General features: G+C 48.4%; 2 protein-coding genes across 2 annotated transcripts in view; one reads left to right on the top strand and one right to left on the bottom strand.

Moving 5' to 3' along the window:
- LOC125943124 (scoloptoxin SSD20-like) overlaps nt 1-612 on the top strand; it is a 26,663-nt gene extending 26,051 nt beyond the window's left edge. The window contains exon 4 of the mRNA XM_049661522.1: nt 426-612. Within this exon, the coding sequence (XP_049517479.1) occupies nt 426-572 (147 nt within the window). The 3' untranslated portion in view covers nt 573-612. The remainder of the gene's footprint in view (nt 1-425) is intronic.
- Nucleotides 1-21,294, bottom strand: part of LOC119441667 (uncharacterized) — a 293,465-nt gene that overhangs the window by 155,563 nt on the left and 116,608 nt on the right. The window lies entirely within an intron of this gene.

Genomic DNA, 21,294 nt, shown 5'->3' with positions numbered 1-21,294 from the left:
AGCGCGCGCCAATCCCCTTTCCTTCCCTTTCCCTCCCCGCAACACACCAAAACGACCCTGATTCTTCGCGCAGCGTCACGTGATGCGGCAGTTGGCGCAGCTTTCCCCGACACCCTGCTGTTTCTTTCTTTACTTCCTTCCTTCCTTCCTTCCTTCTTTCTTTCTTTCTTTCTTGTCCCTGGCTCATATGCGCATATCCCTTGCTGATAGCCGCATATGCAATTCGGGTATGCGCCACACGTGAGTTCTTGCGTGACTACAATGCCACTTGTGAGCCAATACAAGCTTCGCTTGAAAAATGGGCACCTGAGTGTCTAACTAGCTTTGACAATACGATTCCCGAAGAAAATTACGCGCTTAATTATTTTTGGCAGGTACATTGTTGGGCTAGGGACCTCAGATGTAAGACTTGTTTTTTTTTTCAGGTATACGCGAACCAATTACAGAAAAAAGGACACAAGATCAAAGTCAAGAAAATCATGCATAACGTTGTCAACGGCATCCACAGGCGAGATGGCCGACTCTACGCCAACACCGATTACAGGAAGGATAGCACTGTCGATGGGGATTGATGGATATCAAGCCTTGCTTTACCAGTGAAGATCCACGGAAAATAAAGATTGTCACATAATCAGTTATCTGCGCGTTCCAGTTATTGCATTAGCTCTACCCAGGTTAAGTTCATCGGTGCTGGAGGAGACGAGATTTAGCATGTACCTCATAAACATCGTGTATTTTTTATTTCATTTATGAATTCCGTCTCTGCTGCATGAGCTCCCATAGTAAATGAACAAGTTTTCAATGGTAAGTTCCTTTTTCCTGAGGGTTTTTTTTTTTCGAACGCTTCATCACCAATTTAGTGCTTCCACATTCCTTCGTCAGTTCGCGATAACAATAGTGAAAGCTGTGCAGCTTTTTCGCGCATTCTCCGAATAAGATGAGTTTCTATATGTCACGCCAGAAGCAGAGCTTGAATTTAACGACCAATACACGCACAGTGTCAGTCGGGCCCGGCCGTACCAAAAAATTATTTTCGGGAAAGGTATTTATGGCGCTGCTACACGGCACTTTTGAAAGGCCGTTGAGTGGTTGAGGCGTTTCTCGAAAAATTGTGCGGCGCTGCAGATCTTTATTTTCGATTTCATATCACCAAAAGTTAAGTAATATGAAATCCACTTAAAAGCACAAATTTTCTTCTTTTTATTTAAACATTTTAGTAAATTGTTTATACATTGTTACGGTTACATTGTTATTGTTTAAATGTTTAGTTTTTTCAGTTGTTGAGCAGAAAAACTGTGGGAAAGTTAGCGCCGCTCGATGCGTCTGCCGTTGTTCAAAGGCCATCAGGGTTTCGATAGAGTTGTAGGGCGCTCAGATGACTTAATAGACTACTGACTCGGCGGCCTTCGAAGCCGCCCGTGTGGCAGCTCGAACTTGACTTTTTGAATCAGCGGACCATAGGTTGGAAGGCCTTCCCGATGCCCGTGTGACACGTGTATTATTTTGTATCTAGTTGGAAATAATTCTACCTTCATCACGTTCCGATAGCTTTGGTAGGGAAGCGGAAGCAGATACAGATTTTTGGAGCGTGCAGTCCAAGGCATGCCCGTAAGCTGCTCGATCAGACGAACGGCCAACTTTATTGGCGGTTGTCAGAGGGGGGGTGTCGTTCGAAGAGGGATCAGTAACAGAGCTCAGGTCTGCTATACCTCGAAGGTGATTTATCAAACACCACGTCCTTGGCGCGTTTCTCCTGGGTAGAATAAATTGCTGAAAAACATACTGTCATTTAATCGATCTAATAAGGGCGGCTACCTTGTTTCTAGCTGCTGTATCATTCTGCGCATAGTGTTACACATTTTGGGGGGAACGTTTCGAAGGTATCCACAACACATATCTTTCAGCTATAGCACGAATTATGGTAACACTTATTCAGTTATGATTCTTTTGGCGTTTCCTTCCTACAGAATTTTTGCCACGTTTTCAAATATTTGTACTTGCTCACAGAAGCAGTCGTACACGACATGCGCAGCCCCTTACTTCATTAACGCAGACTAGTCAAACATCCTAATTAGGTTATCTAGCTTGCGCTGGTCTATTGTACAAATGTAAACAACATTGTTAGGCGAGTCATCTGACCAAGGCCGTGTTGCTATCGGCACTGACGATGCAACGCGGCAAGCCACAGAATATTGATACGCCAAATTTGTGTTCAGACAAATGAGACTAAAGAATCATTCGAAGTACGAACCGCAATATGCTCTATGCATGAACTGACTATGAACCCATTTACCAGCTCCTTCTCTGGTTGAAATATTTTCTGTATTTTCAATTCCATAGGAGGCTAAAAGTTACAGGTAATCTGCTACCACACTCTTTGTGTGGAAAAGAGCGTTAATTTTAATGTCTCCACCTAGGCGTATTTCGTCCACCGGGTGGAACCATTGTAAGAAGGCTTCTAATTCTATTAAAAGGCGACTGCTGCTATTTGATGGATGACGATAATATGCAAATGCAGATAGCAGGAGCCGTCCCAGAACCACTTTGATAGCCCGATATTCCACAAAAGTGAATGATACATAAATGTGTGACACGTCAAGCACGTTTTTTTACGAATATACCATCCCTCCTCTTCGCCGATGTGATCGCGTCACGTAGTGCGATTGATAACCATGCAGAACAAATGTATCCAGGCCTGTTTCTGAGACGTTAATTTTTGTAATAGCAAACGTATCTACAAAATGAAGTGTTGAGGTGACAATCATTTTAAACTTGTCCCATCATTTCCGTAGGCTTCTAATGTTAAGAATCATAATTATGAAGTCTTCATTTGACTTGTGACTATACCTATCACAGAACGATTCAATATCAGGAGGCACCTGGCAGGTGATTGGCATTATGTAAACAATCTCTTCAACGTCTGTTAGCGTCTTGATCTTAATCAAGGCCGAGGATTCATCTTTCTTATGAAAGTCTTTCCGGCTTTGGCCCAGGCCCCCCCGAACCTTAATCCTTTTTTTTTTCTTTTGACTACTGACCTGCTTACCAGAACAATTCCAATTTTGCTTGATTAGATTTTCCTTCAAAAACAATTTTAGCAGCTTGTTCGAGCGAGAGAGCTCCCCCTAGAACTATCTTAGCGGTCACTGACGTGAAGACCACCGAGACTGCGGAGATCGAGTCGCGTTTTGCTTGTAAGCGATGAACAGCTACAACTTGTAATAGGGTGAAGTCTGCTAATCCCTGTTTTTCAGTGAGCTGCCCGAGCGTCTGCTTCAAGTCTCCAATATAATATTTCACTTTACTGAGGAAAGGGACACCCGCTGACTCCAGTCCTCGAAAACTTTAGCCGAACAAGCCGCCGATAATAAAGCTATCAAGAATAGCCAAAAAAAGTAGGGAAACCAAATTCACAGTATTCAGCAAACGGATGTACAATGTCGAAGAAAAATGTAAGAATTTTGAGAAACTGGGCGTTGACGTACCTGGCTAGTAAGAAGAGCAATGTCCGATCCCTAAAAGAAGAGAACGCAATTTTGGAGCCTTGTGCCAACGAACTTGAAGATAGATCTCGGCGAAACAACTTAATCATTCGAGAGATTCCAGATGCCAAAGAAGCATGAGAACAAACCGAGAACAAGGTTATATTTGCCTTGAAAACCGTTCTTTCATCTTTTTCATCCGATTCAATAGGTTACCCGTAAAACAGCAAGGGATTGTGGGATGCGCCGTCTGCTAGCTGTTTCCGGTTAGAGTCAGCGCAGCCGCCACCACCACTTCGCCATTGAATTATATTGATGCGCTTGCAGTCCGTTCTTCTTTCTGGGGTTTTACGTGTAAAAACCAGTTCTGATTATGAGGCCGCCGTATTGGACGGCTCCGGATTAATTTTGACCCTTTGGGGTTCTTTAACATGCACTACAACGCAAGCACATAGGCGTTTTCGCATTTCGCCTCCATCGAAATGCGGCCCCCGCGGCCGGGATTCGATCCCGCGAGCTCGTGCTCAGCGGCGCAACGCCTTACCTGACGGAGCCACTTGCGCTTGCAGTCCGGCATTGTCCCACTCGAAGATTACCCGGTTGCAGGCGCCTAGCAAAACCATCGTCGGCTGTTCAGCCGTTGGCTGCTCAAGTTCAAGCGTTAAAGGTGAACGCATGTAACTACTGCCTTGCAGCAACCCTTCCTGAGTCAGCTGTGCACAAGCATCAGAGGAATGGCTGCCACTTCTAAAAATGTAACAAGGCAGAGACCATCCGTGAACAAATAGAAAATGAACGTACAGTGCCACTTATCAGGCGGCATTTAGCTGTGTAAGGACCGACACGGAATGATACCCCAAGATATTTTTCTCTAACATTGGCTCAGTCAACCAGAACTATTTCAGTACTCGCACGCATATATAGAGGTATGATGAAACGAGGTTTTACGGCGCGAATTTTAGCGGGACACAGTGAGATAAATACATAATACTCTTAACCAACTAGCCCTCCTTCAGCAAACATAGAGATAATGTGCAGCGGTAATATGACGGCGATACGGCCATTGTTGACAAAAAAGCGAGAACGTCTAACTATGTAACACTTCAATTGAACCTAGAGTTTCGACCGAGAAATGCCGTTGACAGCGCGCAAAGTTATCATTTTCAGTTATACCTACGATATCGATTTTTAGCTACGATCACAGAGCAGCATGCACCGCTGTAGCCATCGCCTCAGCGCCCGATTTTCTAAGTAATGCCTCTATACGCTTGATAAATTATCGGATGACGATAAATTTTTCACCTGTCTGACTGACCCTTAGGCAGAGCAGTCAGTGACGGTGCGTCCAAGCAACGGAAAATGTCGTATAGCTAAACCTGTCAGAAACAAAAAAGGCCGCCGAAACGAAAACCAGAGTTCCTTTATGAATAAAAGCGTATCCTTGCCTTTCTTGGCTTGTCATCGTCACGCCCAGAGTGAACTGAAACCTAGAAATTAGCTGCATGAATGGTACGACATAGCTGGTCGACGAAGCGGACGGAAAGCTTCGCACGACTGACAGTTGAAACCGCGTACAAAAATACGTACGTCGGGCAAGTCGCGGATGCCGCCGCATCGTCCATCGAAGCGGAAGCTGCTAGCAGACGGCGCACCCCACAATTCCCTGCGATTGCTCGTTTTACGGGTCACCTATTGAGAGTGCTAACCGCTTAGACGCTTTCCCACTGGGACAATGCCGATCCGTAATTGTCAATTTTTCAAGCTTTAGAATGAAAGAAAATGTTCTTTCCCTAAGTAATCATCTCAAGTCAAGTGGTATCGCTCTTAGCGAAGATTACACAGCCACAACCGGTCACGACCGTAAAAATCTTATCGAGTTTGGAAAAAATCAACCCGGTGCACCTGCGTTTAAGCTAAAATACGGCAAACTGCTTACGAATTACAAGTGCTACGTTTTTGATGCTGAAAATAACTACGCGACAGAAAAACAGTAACAGGGCCAACGCGCAGGAACCACCAGCTCCTGTAAGTAATCTGACCTTCGGATCGATAGGGGAAGTGGACAGTCTTCTCAACGCCATGTGTTCATGTCTCTTACAAACATTAAAGGTGCGGTGAACAATACATTTCTCATTGTCCTAGCGATTGACTGTTGCGCTCCGCACATTATCGCCTTAACAGAAACGTGACTTTCGAATAATGTGAACGATTCTCAAATCTTTGAGGAGACCCATCGCTTCGCAGTGTATTGATAGCTTGCACGTACGTCATCGGGGACGCTATCTTCGGGTGCTAGCAGGTCGAGAATAGCGTAAGCAATAAACATCAATTCATGACAGCACGACAGGCGCTTCTTGCGTCCAATGTCAAATTAACAAGTGATAAACCGGCGAAAAACAGTCGCCGTCAAAAGGCAAAACAATGTACGCGTGACGCAATGTACGCTACACTGACGTAATCGTAACCGCCATGTTTACGTACTAGAGCAGTCAGAGCTGCTGCGTGACGTTAAATGAGAACTATCTATAGGCAGGATCGGGCTGTGCGTCTTGGAGGCGGCGTTCTATTCGTCATTTCTAACGAACATTCCTTCTTCGCGAATTTCTGTTGCTAATGGCCTCGAAATCGTTTGGGCTAATTATTAACGTATCGTCACGGTTTCCATTATCGCCCTTTTATTTATTAGGATATTTCTACCTTACTAACATTAAATGGAACGCTCAACCTCCTTCATTACTGCCATTCTTGTCTCAGGCCAAGGAGCTTTTAGACCTATGTTCCGTTTTTCCTTTTTCGGAAGTGACGTAACGCAACCTACTAGGGATACTGCTTGTATCTCAAACACTTTCGACGTAGTACTTACTGCTGAGCCCAAACAAACTTCTGACGTTATCTTAATTCCTTCCGCCTTTAAGTGACAATTCTGTTATGCAGTTTACCAATAGTGCGAACCATCTTAAAATTACAGGAAAGACAAAACTATACTCGACTATGGGAAAGCGAAACTTCGAGGCCATGAATATAGTTACGTACGTTTCTTGATAGATTCCTAACTTTGATGACCGTTCTATTTAAACTAATTGGGACATGTTTACTGATAAAGTAAATGACCTAACGAAGAAATTTGTTCCCAACCGCACCATAACCTCTAACCCACAAGCCCCCCCCCCCTGGTATAACACTCACATTAAAAGACTTTCTAACCGTAAAAAGAGCATCTACCGCTTAGCTAAGTTGCCCTCGAGTGCTTCTCGTTGGACGGCATACAAGGTGGCTTCTAACGAATATATTCAAGCATTAAAATATGCAAACCGTTCTTTTCTTACTACTACTCTTCCATGCATTCTTACGACTAGCATTAACATTTTGAAAAAGTAATTAGACCTCTTCCTGGTAACTTATGCTAATTCTACGACTCTACTGAGCAGCCTGTTCCTAAAAATGTCTCTGCAACTCACCTTAGCGAAGCCTTTGTCAAAAACTTTTTCGGGTGCTCTTAATAAGCAACTTCTTGAGTTGCCTAAATGCAGCATCGAACGCCATCGAATGCTTCGTCTCCATTGCGGACCCCGGCAGCTGACAAATGATCCGAATGAGCTGGCTGCGAAAACTAATCGCCGAAATAGAAAACTGGCGGCGGCGACTTGCGCGCTACCCTGAAGGAACAGGTAGATCTTGCCCGCGCCCAGGGCGTCAGAGGTCAAATTGCAGCTCTCGCCATCTAGTAGCGGCAGCAGAAGGTACGCTGCGCGCGAAAACTCGCTGAAGCACACGAGTGCCCTTGGCGCACCAAAAATAGTCTACTACAATAAGCGATAGTTTGCCCAGGGAGGACTCACGGCTGAAGCACTTGATGTTTAAAGCCACGAGATGGCGCCACCAGAGCATGGGCTGTTGCATCATGCACCGCTTCCGATGCGCTACGGCGCTTTGCACACATCGCGCTTAAGAATCTGCATTCTAATCCCGAACACGTCAATGCTAACACGTCCCTACTTCGATGGCATGCTGGCTGAGCCAGGATCCGTTGGAGGGTTTCTCGGAAATGCACAGAGAACTGTGGAATGCACGTGCAATTCTTACGATTGCCTGTCACGCATGAAAAAAAATGTATCAATGGCCTACTCCTTCCTATGCGGATGTCACTCAAACAATACACGAATATAACGTAAAAAGACTGAATACTTAATTTATAAAAGTCACAGGATCAGCAATGTCGGATATGCATCTTCCGCTTTCGTGTGCTAAATCTTCCAATATGGCACTTACTACTTTTCCCCTCCTTTTATAGAATTTGTACGCTGATATTATAGTGCATATGTACTGCCTTGTTCACCTCAACTTATTTATGTCCGCGCCTACTTAAACTGTGTTCTCTTGAATACGTATCCTGCCCCTTTCCTGCAACAGCCTCAAATGTGAGGCTAGCAGTATGTTCAAATAAATAAATAAATAAATAAATAAATAAATAAATAAATAAATAAATAAATAAATAAATAAATAAATAAATAGACGCATTCAGCTGTTTATATTGCGGTGTGAACCCCTGTGTATAATTCAAACTAATATACCTCAATGAAAATCAAGCCTTTAATTTTAAAAATGCATCATTTGAACTACATAAACTAAAAAATTAGGGGCAGCTTCACACTAGTGGTGCGAAGACTGGGCAAACAGCGAAGCTGGCGACGCCACCTAGCTTTATCTCGGTCCGGCCAAGTTTTTGCGAAGTTATGCGCAGGATCACCCCGGAATCATCGACAGCCCAAGGACCAACGAACACTCGGTCATGAAAGTATCTGAACGCCTCTGGACGCTCGGTTTCGCGGGATTTTAACTCCGGATCTTCTGCAAATCGCCGACGTTTCGCCGCCGCTTTGGCGGCGCGATACTCGGGATCGGACCGAAGTCGTCTCACTTGCGCTCGAATAGCGGCGCGGCGGTATTCGCGCCGCACTTCCTCTTCTTCGGGAGTGACGCTCTTCTTCAGCCGCTCCATCTTCGCGGTGATGTGCTCGGCTATATATCGCGTGGGTCGGCGCAGTGACATCATGGCTTAGCTCCGCCTCTGCGCGGCCGCAGCAACAACTCGGCACGGCGCGGGGACGTCATGGATCAGCAAAGCTAAGGCGAAGCGATGCGGCACGGCCCATGCGTGGCTAGGCGACACATGGTGACGTCATCGCCAGGCGGAGGTTTTGCAGCGTACACTCGACGGACCATCCTTGAGCTTAAACAGCTTCGCTAGTTCACAGGGGTATGTGCCATTGCGATTGGACCCTTTCAGTACTACCCCCAGGATCGGCCTACATTTCGGCATTTCACCTGACGGCAAACACCCAGGTTAAACAGCTTGGCTGTTAAAAAAAAAGTTCACAAACAACACAAACTTTGACGTACGCGCTAGTGGTGTACAACCAGCACAACTGACAACCGCAGGAACGAGAGCCGAATCGATGGGTGTTTGCGGCGGCGCTGCTGTCGCATGGGCTGGCATCCAAGTGCCAGACATTTCCACACTTGCCGCATCACGGCAATTCATGACGCGTGCCACCCCTGAATACACTCCTAGAATATTTTAACCAAACGCGATTGCTTCTCGGTTGGAATTCGTTTGTTTTTCTTCTGGCTCACCGTGATTGCTTAGTGGCAACGGTGTCGGGCTGCCAAGGACGAGGTCGCGGGATCGAATCCCTGCCACGCCGGCCGCATTTAGACAGGGACGAAATACGAAACCACCCGTGTACTTAGATATAGGGGGACGGTAAAGAACCCCAGATGGTCAAAATTACTCCACATTGGCCCCCGCCCTACAGCGTGCCTCATAATCAGATCGTGGTTTTGGCACCTAAAACCACATAATTTGATTATTTAGCTAAATTCTTTTTTTTCCAAATTTTGGGCTGCCAAGTTGCAGGTGCAGCCCATTCACAGGTGAGGCTCTTACTCGAGATTATATGGAATGTGCCATCAAAATGAAATTGTCCTATTTTATTTAATGTTCCCTGTTGTGATCGTTGTCTGTCTTCTTTAAAATGTGGTTAGCATTTTTATAGAAGATTTCACCCACTTCCCGGTTTGTTCTTTTCTATGTTCTAACCGCTTTCCCGCAAACATGGGTCACTGGGTAGTGTATGGTCCAAAGGGTAGAGCACCAGGCTTATTAGCAGTTGAACCACGTTCGAAACGAATCGTTGGACCAACCTCGGTCAATGAATATGGGACACTGGGTATGCGGAACTCCTCAATGACTCTCTTTCACGCCGCGTGGGTGACTGGGTATGCACCAGTGGGCTATGTGCTTCTGTTTAATGAACCTCTTCGAAGCCAACTTGGGTTACTGGTCATGTGGCACTGGTTATGTGCCATCTTTCAATATAAAAGAACTTTATGTTGATGTTGAAGTTTCAGTCTTTCTTCTGAAGTCTTTATGTTGAAGTTAATGGAAATTTATCCGGTGATGGCGGAGTCGAACCCGCGTCATGTAGATTCGGTCAGTCTACTCTGAATATTATATTCAGACGCGCGCCACACGCGTACTTCACTGAGGCGTCACTGCAAGGCGCAGCCTGTCCGGAGGGAAGCGCAGAAGAGGAGTCCGGCCGCAGTGCGCGCCTCAAAAATGACGCGTTTCGACGGTGTCAACATGTTGTGGCGATACAATCCTTCAATGCTAATCGCATTAACCTCGACACTGATCGTGAGATGCAATGAGCCGGAATTTTCTTCTTCTTTTCATCACCTCAAACGTGGGCAAACCGGTTTCATCGCGGGTACGAGCCATGATTTGAGGCCACAACAACAACAACCCGTCCAGAAACCAGGAGCTTGGCGCTTTCCCGAGGCAAGGATTTCTCTGTTTACACTCGAAAGCGCGCCTGTAACTGCATTTCTTGCGCCAAATTGGGGCGTTTCTTAGAAAACGAACCCGATTGTAGCGTGCCTGTTGCTAGTGGAAGTCGACTGGCATAGTTACTGCAAAATGGCAGCCAGATAAAGTGCGGCTCTGCTAGTCGCGTTCTCTGCGTTCACTTCGGCGGCTTCGCGTCGTTCTGGAAAGCGTTTCGAGCGAAATATCTCTACCTTCGTTTTGGGGGAACGGTTGCTTATACCTAATTCACTCTGCGTCTCACAGCAGTGAAGGGGCTACTCATCAATCCCTGTTGCACCAGGTACCAACAGATGTTCTCATAAATCACCAGATCCACCAAAGAGGAAGCTTGACCTCACGAGCTCCCGCCTGCGTAAATACACGCGAACGCAGAAATTGTTTTTCTGTGCAACCATTGCATCAATTTGAATGAGTTGGTGGCATTAAAGTTAATATTGAAATATGAAAAACCAATACTGTCACTTGTTCATAATGGCTTTCCGAGAGCCTAGTTGATGCGCATTCGTGATATAAGAAGCAGGGAAAAAAACGTAACGACCCAGCGCTTGTCCCGTGTCACCCTTTTCTTTCGTGCCATGTCCGTTTTCGCGTTCTTATTCACATCACATTTTTTACGAATTCGGTAATAATGTTTTTACAAAAATAACTGAAAATTATGAAATTTCATCAAACATCAGTGGTCAAGTCGACAACTCTAACTCAGCAATAATAACGATATCAAAATTATGTAAACTGCACCTACTGACACATCTAAAGCGAATAAATTGATGTATTATCCTCCTTTATGAAACATACCAATAATTTGTAAGTAGGGCTTTTGCAGAATCCTTGTAAGCATTGCAAAAACGTCACGTTGGCTGGACTCTCGAAGGATCTACAGAGGAGCATAAAACACCGGCAGCGGAGTGCAACACGCCAGAACTAGTGGACAGATTAACGAAGAGAGTAGAAGAAAGAATACTAAAACATGTAGAAGCCAGAATAATGAAGCGGGTAGACGAACGGTTGCAAGCACATGATTCGAAGGTTCTCGACTTCGTTGAACGACGCCTGCAAGTCTTCGAGGAAACCCTCATTACGAAGCTTCTTCCATACAGAAGGTAGTGATAACCACACAGAAGACAGTGATAACTAAAATCATGGAAAACGTAGAGCGACTCTCCCGGACGGTCGCCACACTCGACGTCATCTGGATGGCTTTGTAGCGCTCACCGACACCGCAACGCGGGAACGCTAAAGTCTCCGCTCTCAGCCGGCGCCTTGGTGCAGGCTGCGAAAGACGCGGAAAAAGTTCGGCAGGTGTAAGACACAGCCGGTGGCACTCTCGTGACACAAGAAGGCGAAATCCTGCTGCACATTTGGTGATACATGAAGTTATACAATCTGGGTTAGACTTCTGGCAAGACATAACGAGCCGCAATGGGAAGTGCACATGTGTGGCTCTAAAGCGACCTGCTGAACGCCACTTAACGTAGCACCTGAAGTGCCGCATGTTTGTGCACACATTCGGCCACACCTTTAGTCAGCAAGATGGCTGCAACGTGACGTGTGCAGTCACGCACGCACTAGGCACACCTTTCGTAAGCCAGAACCATGGAGATGCCGTAGCTTCAGGGAAGTGTGCTCGTCTCGAACCCCGGAGGCGCGGGTTCGATTCCCGCCCAGACCAAAATGTACAAAATTTTCTCTTCAACTCCACTAATGTACTTTGTTTACGGGAACCTCCCTGAGAAATATGACGCAAATACGAGCATTGTTTGAGGCATCGGCCATTTTTCGTCACGGCGCAATTTCGCCAAGGTCACTACCAGGGAACGCCAAGGGAACCATCAACATAGACACCTAAGGCTTTTGCCTTAAAAAGATGGGCAATGTGTACTCGATGCGCAAGCACGGCACGACGAGTTCTGTTCTAGAAGCCTGCTACGCTGGCCTTGTTCTAGAGCTCCGCTGCGACCCCTCGGTTCCCGACCGTGGTGACTCAGGCCTAAGAGATGACCGACCCCATCAACCTACCACCCTCACGCAAACTTGCGCCTGACGCTACCTCGCGCCCGTGGGAAGTCTCAGCTCTACAGCTCCGCCTGCCCACGTTCTGGTACAAGATCCCGCAGGTTTGGTTCGCCCATGCCAATGTCATCTTCGATCTGCACCACATCACCTCGTAGATTTCTCGGCTTCATCACTTGCATTGTAACCTGTCTCATGAGGTGGCTCGAGAGGTGGCGGACGTCATCGCTGCACCTTTGGGCGATGCCACGTACCAGCAACTTAAGCAGAGTATTCTAAATCACACCACGGCGCCTGAGAGCACGCACCTCCTGCACCTGCTCCCCTCCGAGGAGCTTAGAGATCGCCGCTGCTCCCAGCTGCTCAACAGCATGTGGTAGCTCCTGGGCACAAGCAACGTCGACTCGAACGGTGTGCTGTTGAGGGAGATCTACCTGCAGCGCTTTCCGCAGTCTATTCGCCTTGCCTTAGCCGCTGTAGGGGACTTCACCCTCGACCGCCTCGCTCAGCTCGTAGTCATAAATCGCATTTCCGGACTGTGCTTCCTGATACACATGGGTACCGAGGTCAGCGTACTGCTGTCCTCAAAGGGTGACCGCACTTCTAAGTCGCCTGGACCGACGCTCTGCGCGGCGAACTCTACCTCCATCACCACGTATGGTATGCGGTCCTCTCATTCTCGACCTTGGCCTGCGGGGCACGTTCCGGTGGGTCTCTATTGTAGCCGGCGTCAATAAGCCCATCCTCGGCTCCGACTTCCTGTCCCACTTCGACCTCGACATCGGCACGTGCCGCTATCGCCTGATTGACAGCAAGACGCGTCTCTCGATCCCTAGCGGTCTTTCAGCTGTCGCTACCACTGGCATCCGCACGCTGATCCTACCATGCCCGTGCGATAGAATCATCGAAGACTTTCCTGAGGTCACGAGGCTCTGCAATTTAAAGCAGCCACGCAAGCAGGCCGCAACCGACCACCCGTCGCAGCTCACCTGCACAGCATCTTCGGTGAGCGTCTGGCCATTGCTAAACGGCAATTCGATTACATACTCCAGCTGGGCAACAGTCGTCCTTCGTCCAGTACTTGGTCCTCCCCACTCCACCCGGTGCCCAAGAGAGGAACTGGGTGAGTGGTGTCCATGCGGCCATTACCGGGCACCCAAAGCTCACACGGTCCACGATAGCTATCCCCCTCCATACGTCCAAGATCTCACAGGCCACCTCGAATGATGCAAGGTCGTTAGCAAAGTGGACCTTGTCAAGGCGTATCACGAATCCCCGTTGAGTCTGCCAATATCCGGAAGACCGCAATTACTACACCCTTCGGCCTGTTTTAATATGTGCGCATGCTCTTTGGACTCCTCAACGCAGCTCAAACGTTCCAAAGATTCATCGCCGAGATATTGCGCGGCCTCCCTGCTATATTTGCCTACATCGACGACATGCCCGTCGCGAGTTCCACTCCACAAGATCATGAGCGTCACCTCCGGGAACTCTTTCAATGCCTTCAACAATTTGGCTTCGATGTCAACACTCAGAAATGCGTCTTCGGGTCTTCCAAGCTCCAGTTCCTGAGTCATCACATCTCGGCGATGGCAATTTGCCCGTTGCCCTCTCACGTCCAGGCCGTGAAACACTTCCCAGCACCCACTACCCTACGCGAGCTGCGGGAGTTCCTGGACCTAGTGAATTTCTCACGCCGTTTAATTCCGCACTACGCCGAGCTTCTGCGCCCACTGACTGACCTTCTTCGCACAACTAAGAGCTCTTCATCCGTGATTTCCTGGTCTTCCAAAACTCAAGCTGCTTTCAAAGCTTATATACAAGCCGTCGCCGATTCAGTACTTCTCATCCCCCCGAGGACTAACGTACGCACTCGCATCATGGTGGATGCTTCTAGCGTGGCCATCGGCGCTGTTCTCCAACATAAAATTTATTCCGAGTGGCACCCGCCGGGTTTCTTCTCTCGGACGCTCCAACCTGGCGAGACTCGCTACAGCGTTTTTGTCCGTGAGCTTCTCGCCATCTACTCCACCATCCAGGCACTTCCGGCACCTCTTGGAGGGCCAGCCATTTTACGTTCTAACCGATCACAAACCTCTAGTGTACGTCTTCCGTACGAACTCTTCCAAGTACGTCGCACGTGAACTTCGTGAAATGGCCTATATATCGCAATTCACAACGGATATGCGGCACATCAAAGGCACCGACAAAGAGGCAGCTCACGCACTTTCCCGCATCAGCTCCGTCGACAACTTCTACATCTGCTGTGTACTGGGAACTTCTAGCTGCTCGGGCGCAGAAGAAGACCCTCGATCAGTTGCAAGCGCTGCGTGACCGCCCCCGTTCCATCCGTCTGCAACTTGTTGCTCACCGCCTGTCTCACTCTGGCGCAACATGTCAGGGGCTGCACTGCGCCCCTTCATTCCGGCTGCCTTTCGTCGTGCGGTTTTCCAATCACTTCGCGGCACCTGCCATCCCAGCATCCTTGCCACGCAGCGCCTCGTTACACAGCGGTACATCTGACTAGCATTAACGCCAATGTTCGCCAGTGTAACACTGATGTTCGATGTTCGCTCGTGCCTCGCTTGCGAGACTGCCGAAGTGACCCGCCGTACAAAACCTCCCACGCACTTTGTCTTGCAACCAGGCTGTCGCTTTTTCCAAGGACATTTCGATTTGGTTGGACCGCTTCCTCCCTCTCACGACTGCCGGTACATTCTGACAATGATTGACCGCTTCACCCTTTAGCCTATAGCCGTGCCCGTTCCGGACATCACTGCGGAAACGGTCGTCAAGGCCTTCGTTTCAGCATGGGTTTCCCGCTTCGGATGCCCCAACATTGTTACAACTGATCGCGGCCGACAATTTGAATCTACTCTCTTCACTTCCCTCAACCGCCTGCTTGGCACTAAGCACTGCGGTACCACGGCATACCATCCTTATGCCAACGGCGGGGTTGAGCAGTTTTATCGCCAGCTCAAGGCTGCCCTCACTGCACGCCTCGATCGAGAGCACTGGGTCTACAGCCGTCCTATGGTGCCTCTGGGCTTACGCACCATCCTTCGTTGCGACCTTGGCTGTTCAGCGGCCGAACTCACATACGCTACACCCCTGCGGCTTCCTGGTAACTTGTTAATTCCTTCGTCACCCTCGGATCAGCCGCTGCAGTACCTCCAATGCCTACAGGATGTATTTCAGTAACCCCCTCCCCCCCCCTTGCCGCCTCGTTCTTCGCAACACAGCATCTTTGTGCGTCCAGACCTTGCATCTTGGATGCATGTTTTTTCTCAGACGAAACGCTGTGAAAGCACATATTACAATCTCCTACGATGAGTCGTACCGTGTCCTCCGCAAGACACTCAAGTCCGCCACCAGCCTATTGAATCGTCGTGAAGAGGTCGTTCTGTTGGACCGGCTTCAACAGGCTCCCACTGAACTCCCCGCGGATGTCGCCTGAGTAGCCACTGATCTGCGTGTAACCAAGGTAGCCCCGTCTCTGCCTCTTCGACCGGTCACATCACATGGCGGTCACATGGCACAACAACACAACTTCATGACCTAAGATTACAGGAATTTCGTAACTCACGAACAATTGGCGGTCCAGTTGGGAACCTAAATCAAAGGGCGAAAGACAGTACGAGTGGAATTCATAGAGACTTCTAACTCGAGAACATCAAACAACACTCCAGGTGGAAAACATCTACCAACATGCGGCTCCCAGACGTAGGCATGCCGAGCCACTTCCCACCTTCCGCATTTGACCCTGGAATTGCGGATCCTGTAGACCCCACTCGGCCAACCTGCAAGAATATCCCAAAACAAACAATCTAGACATGATCGCCTTACAGGAAACCAACGTCAAGAAAATCAAGGTCTCTGGCTACAACACTCTGACCCACTTCCCGCACCGCAATTCTAGTCAAGAGGACATTAACTGCACAGGCTCACGAAATTGAAGACACTGATATCGAACTCAACATAGGGGAGGTGAATTCGACTCGTAAAACTCAACAGAGCCTGTGCTTGGCCAACCTCTACAGCTCTCCGCGGGAGCAGCTATTCCATTACGACTACTTCGCCCGCGAGCAACCGGCGCGTCGTAGTGGTGGACTTTAACGCCCCACGGGCGGCATGGGGCTACCCCAGCACCAACAAGAAAGATACATGGGTTCACGACGCCGCACGGCCTGATGCTGTGGAATGGTCTGTTCCAACCCGCATGAATGGGCAACGGCGTGTCGGGGGACACCAATCCTGATCTCACGTTCACTCGAGACATGCAAAAGGCCACGTGGACCCAACAACCGGACACGCTAGGCAGCGATCACCACATAATTCAAATCGAGGTTCACCAGGCTCACCGCTCGCCTAAGACAGGAAAGGTGCGACACAAGGACTGAAACACGTACAGGAATGAACTTGACAACGATTCGGCCATCGAAAAGATTAAAGCTTGGCTAAACGGTATCGTAGGTACGGCTGACGGGCACACCAGGACGATACAACTAGACGACACTCCGGCTGTCGATAATCACCTCCTCCACTTATGGGAGGCTCGGGGATTGCTCCTCAAACGATGGTGACGGCAAAAGCTCAACCGCAAGCTCAAGCGCCGAAATGCCATATTAACCACGAAGGCACATGCATACGCTGAGCAGCTAGCGAGCCCGAACTGGCGTTCCTTCTGCGAGAAACTTCAAGGGATCCTCAGCACAAAGAATAGCTGGCACATACTTCGAGCCCTGGTCGACGACACCCGCACCAAAACCCAACAAGGACGTACAATTCACCGAGTCATCCACAACTATGACGGCCCAGTGGCCAGCCACTCCAAGAACGTCAGACAAAACTACGCGGCTGAGCTAACGCGCAAACACCGCCACCAACCTTTCGTTCCCCAGGGAGTACCAAGGAGCAGCGAATGAAGAGCTAGATTGGCCTTTCACAAAGGCAGAGTTGCAGGCGGCCCTCACTAGGCTATCACGCAATACAAGCCCGGGCAAAGACATCAACAAGCACCTTCGGCAGCTGCCCCCACGGGCGTTGACGGCTCTCCTTCGGTACTATAACGACTGCTGGATTAAGGGCGAGCTACCAACAGCCTGGAAGCACTCGGAGGTGACCATAGTATCCAAGCAAATAAACGCACCTCCATCTCAAATCTCCACCCCATCTCCCTTACGTCGGCGGCGGGAAACTATTTGAACACATTGTAAACCAGCGGATCACCACACAGCTCGAGGAAAACGATCGCTATCAGAACAGCATTCTCGGCTTCCGCCAAATGCTCTCGAAAGTGGACGTCCTCTTACCAGCTAAAGGAAGATATTCTTGACCACTTGAGCAAACACAGCAAGTCATCCATTCTAGCTCTAGATGTAAAGGGCGCCTGCGATAACGTGAACCATGAGACCACTCTCCGTAACTTAGTAAATATAGGCTGCGGCGCCAAGACATACGCCTACATAAGCGGTTTCCTCGCCAAACGTACGGCCACGGTGGGAATTGCCAACCTCTGGACCAAAATTTGGAGGGCGCTTAAGCTTCGCCTTTACAAGTGGAACGCGATAACATTCAAAAAACCCTGACTGTTTCTCACGCTTCTCGGCAAGTGCATCTTATGTAACCGTAATGTTTACCGGTAAAGGTGTGCCAAATACCCTGGTACACCTTCTACTGCTATGCAAGCCCACCCGAGAGAGAGAGAGAGAGAGGATTATGGTTGTGAAGACGAAGAGGCGCTGTTTTCTGCAGCCTTTTAGGGAGCACGACTCAGTGCATGAGCAAGCAGCACAGCGACACAACCAGCAGTAGCAGACGCAGGGCCAAACCTCCCCACCGAAACGTGGGAGGCTGCAATTTCCACACCGGACCTGGTCAATCAGCGCCAAATAAGGGACACTCCCACCTCTAGTGACAAGTCACTGTTTCATTAAAGGTTTATTCGTCATTCATCATCATCATCATCACTCTAATGTGGCCAAACCGATCGCGGGTATGAGCCATGATTTGAGGCCACATCAACAACCCGTCCAGAAAACGGGAGCTTGGTGCTTTTCCGAGGCAAGGATTTCTCTGTTTACACTCGAACGCGCGCCTGTAACTGCATTTCTTGCGCCATTTTCGACATTTCTCAGAAAACGAAAACAATTGTAGCGTGCCTGTTGCTAGTCAAAGTCGACAGCCATAGTTGCAGCAATATCGCAGTCAGAGAAAGTGTGGCTCTGCTATTAGCGTTCTCTGTGTTCACTTGGGCGGCTTCGCATTGTTCTGGCAAGCGTTTCGAGCGAAATATCTCTACATTCGTTTGGGGGAATGGTTGCTTATACCTAACTCACTCTGCGTCGCCGGGTGCAGCAGTAAAGGGGCCACTGTTCGATCCCTGTTGCACCAGGTCCTAAGAGATTTTCTCATAAATCATCAGCTTCGCCTAAGAGGAAGCTTCACCTCACAAGCTCCTATCGAAATACACGAGAACGGAGAAATCAATTTAACGCGAAAGCGTTAAGGGACCTGGGTCGCAGAAAATCCGATGTCGGCGTCGGTGTCGGCATCCGGCGCCAGCGTCCGTGAGCGAAATTTCCCGTATATATTTTGGTATATGTATATGTCATGCCTTGCTATATGGCATGTGGCATAAGCGGCTTATATTACCACACCATTCTACCACTAAAGATGATCATACCTGGTCTGACATTCCTGACAAAATTATTCCTTGGAATTTTGAAAATGACAGCTCACATATAAATGCCATAATTCAAACACTTACAGCGCATGCCTTTTAGGTTAAATCTTCTCCTATTGAAGTATTTAAAGTGCAAAGCAATAACAAAAACCTGAAAATTATGTAATTTCTTTTGGCGCGGCTATGCACAACCTCAAGGATCGGCCCACGCAAGAGGCCGCGTTTCTACCAGAAAGCTCTCCTTCGTGCATAGCGTTGCCCGCCAGCGTTTCCCAATAAATATTACGGTTACATAAGCTGCAGTTGCCTGGAAGCGTAAGAAGCTGTCAGGGATCTTTGAATACTATCGCGTTCCACTATTAAAGCGAAGCTTACGCTTCCTGCTATGTTTGTCTGCATACATCGCACCAATTTAAATGAGGTTCGTGACATTAAAGCTAATATTGAAACCTGTCAACTATTACCATCACTTGTTTATAATGACATTCCGAGGGCCTAGTTGATGCATATTTGCCAATATTAAAGGGAGCAAGAAAAAAAGTTACAGTGAGCTTCCCTTCGTGAATGCGGGATACGCGCAAGCGTACGGACGCCGCCAACATGCGCAAGGAGCACCACGGCGTCGAAGTACAAACGGAAAGGGCGCGAATGCGGTCGCTACATTGATCTCGATGGTGCAGCGTCCGGTGTGCCACAGGGAAGGCGCATATTGCTACACATGCAAACAAGAGACGCTACGGACATGTACAATGAACACCGCAGCGTCGAAGCACAAACGGAATGGGCGCGAACGCGGCCATTCTTCTCCACCTCCAGGCGCCTTCCTCCACCAGCGCTCGCTTCCCTCGCGCCTTGGAACATAATCTCGCCGATATCACAGACGGGCCACCTACGCTCTCCCTTAAAAAAAAAGTGAAAAGACGGGCACGGCACCGCACCGCGCTTGTCCCCGTGTCTACCCTTTTCTTTCGTGTCGTGTCGATGTGCGCGTTCCTTGCTCACTTCACGTTTTTTGCTTAATTCGGGAATAATGTTTTTTACAAAAATAATTGAAAATTGCAAAATTTCTGAAAGCGTCAGCGGTCAAGTCGGCAACTCTAACCAGTAGTAAAAACGATATCGCAACTCTCTAAACTGCAACTATGGACACATCTAAAGTGAATATAATTGATCTATTATTCTCCTCTCCGAAGCATACCATTAGTTTGTAAGTTGAGCTTTTGCAGAACCCTTGGAAGTATTGCAAAAAATTACGTTAGCTGTAAATTTAAGTTAGAGCTGACGCTAACTTACAGGCGCAGTTAACAAAACTGCGATATGCGTATTTGGTGCACAATCACTGGCTCGTTAAATTTGTTCTTCTGTTATGTTAAACCTACCGATTAGGCGTCACTCGCGGTGGCCGAGTGGCTATGGCGGTCATGCCGCTGTGCTCGAGGTCGCCGGTTCTATCCCGGCCACGGCGGCCCCATTTCGATGGGGGCGAAATTCAGGAAACACCCGTGTACGTAGATTTAGGTGCACGATAAAAAAGCCCTGGTGGTCAAAATTAATCCGGTGTCTCCGACTGAGACATGCCTCATAATCAGATCGTGGTTCTGGTACATAAAATCATAGAATTTTATTTAGCTTTTAAACCTAATAATTTTCAGCAATATCGAAAAAAAATCTTTGAGGCCTGACATCACAATTCATTTTGCTAAAGACAACGAAAATCTGCTTTATCTCTTAAATGGAACAAATCGCCTTCAAATCGGTCGAGCAATTGTTGAACAAGGGCAATTTCGCTGCTTCAGATATTGACCCTTTTCGCGGCGCTCCTGTGGGCGCTGCCATGTTTGATCACGTGGTGACGCGTCCATTGCTTGCCTCAGGTTTCTCCGTTGCCTCCGCGTTTACAATGCAAGCGCGTGGCGCCCGTGCGGCGCAGCAAACCTCCGTTTCGACACATATCGTAGACGGCGGCTTAGTGCACGACACGAGGCTTTGACCACAGCCACGGAGGACATGTATGTGCTTTTAGAGCTCGATCATTACGCCTTGTCCAAACGACGCGAGCAGCCTATACCGGTGTTTGTACTAAACGCGGGGCTACAAATGTATTCCAAGCTGTCCAACCTTTCCGCATATCAATTACATCGGAATAAATGTGCTCTTCGTTCTTTATTTGGCAAACATTTTGAAGCAGCGGCTTGTCATGTTTCTGACTCAGTAAAGTTCCTCGG

The sequence above is a fragment of the Dermacentor silvarum genome, chromosome 2 (assembly GCF_013339745.2).
Source record: "Dermacentor silvarum isolate Dsil-2018 chromosome 2, BIME_Dsil_1.4, whole genome shotgun sequence".
NCBI classification, from domain to species: Eukaryota; Metazoa; Arthropoda; class Arachnida; order Ixodida; family Ixodidae; genus Dermacentor; species Dermacentor silvarum.
This window is presented reverse-complemented; position numbering and strand designations above follow the sequence as displayed.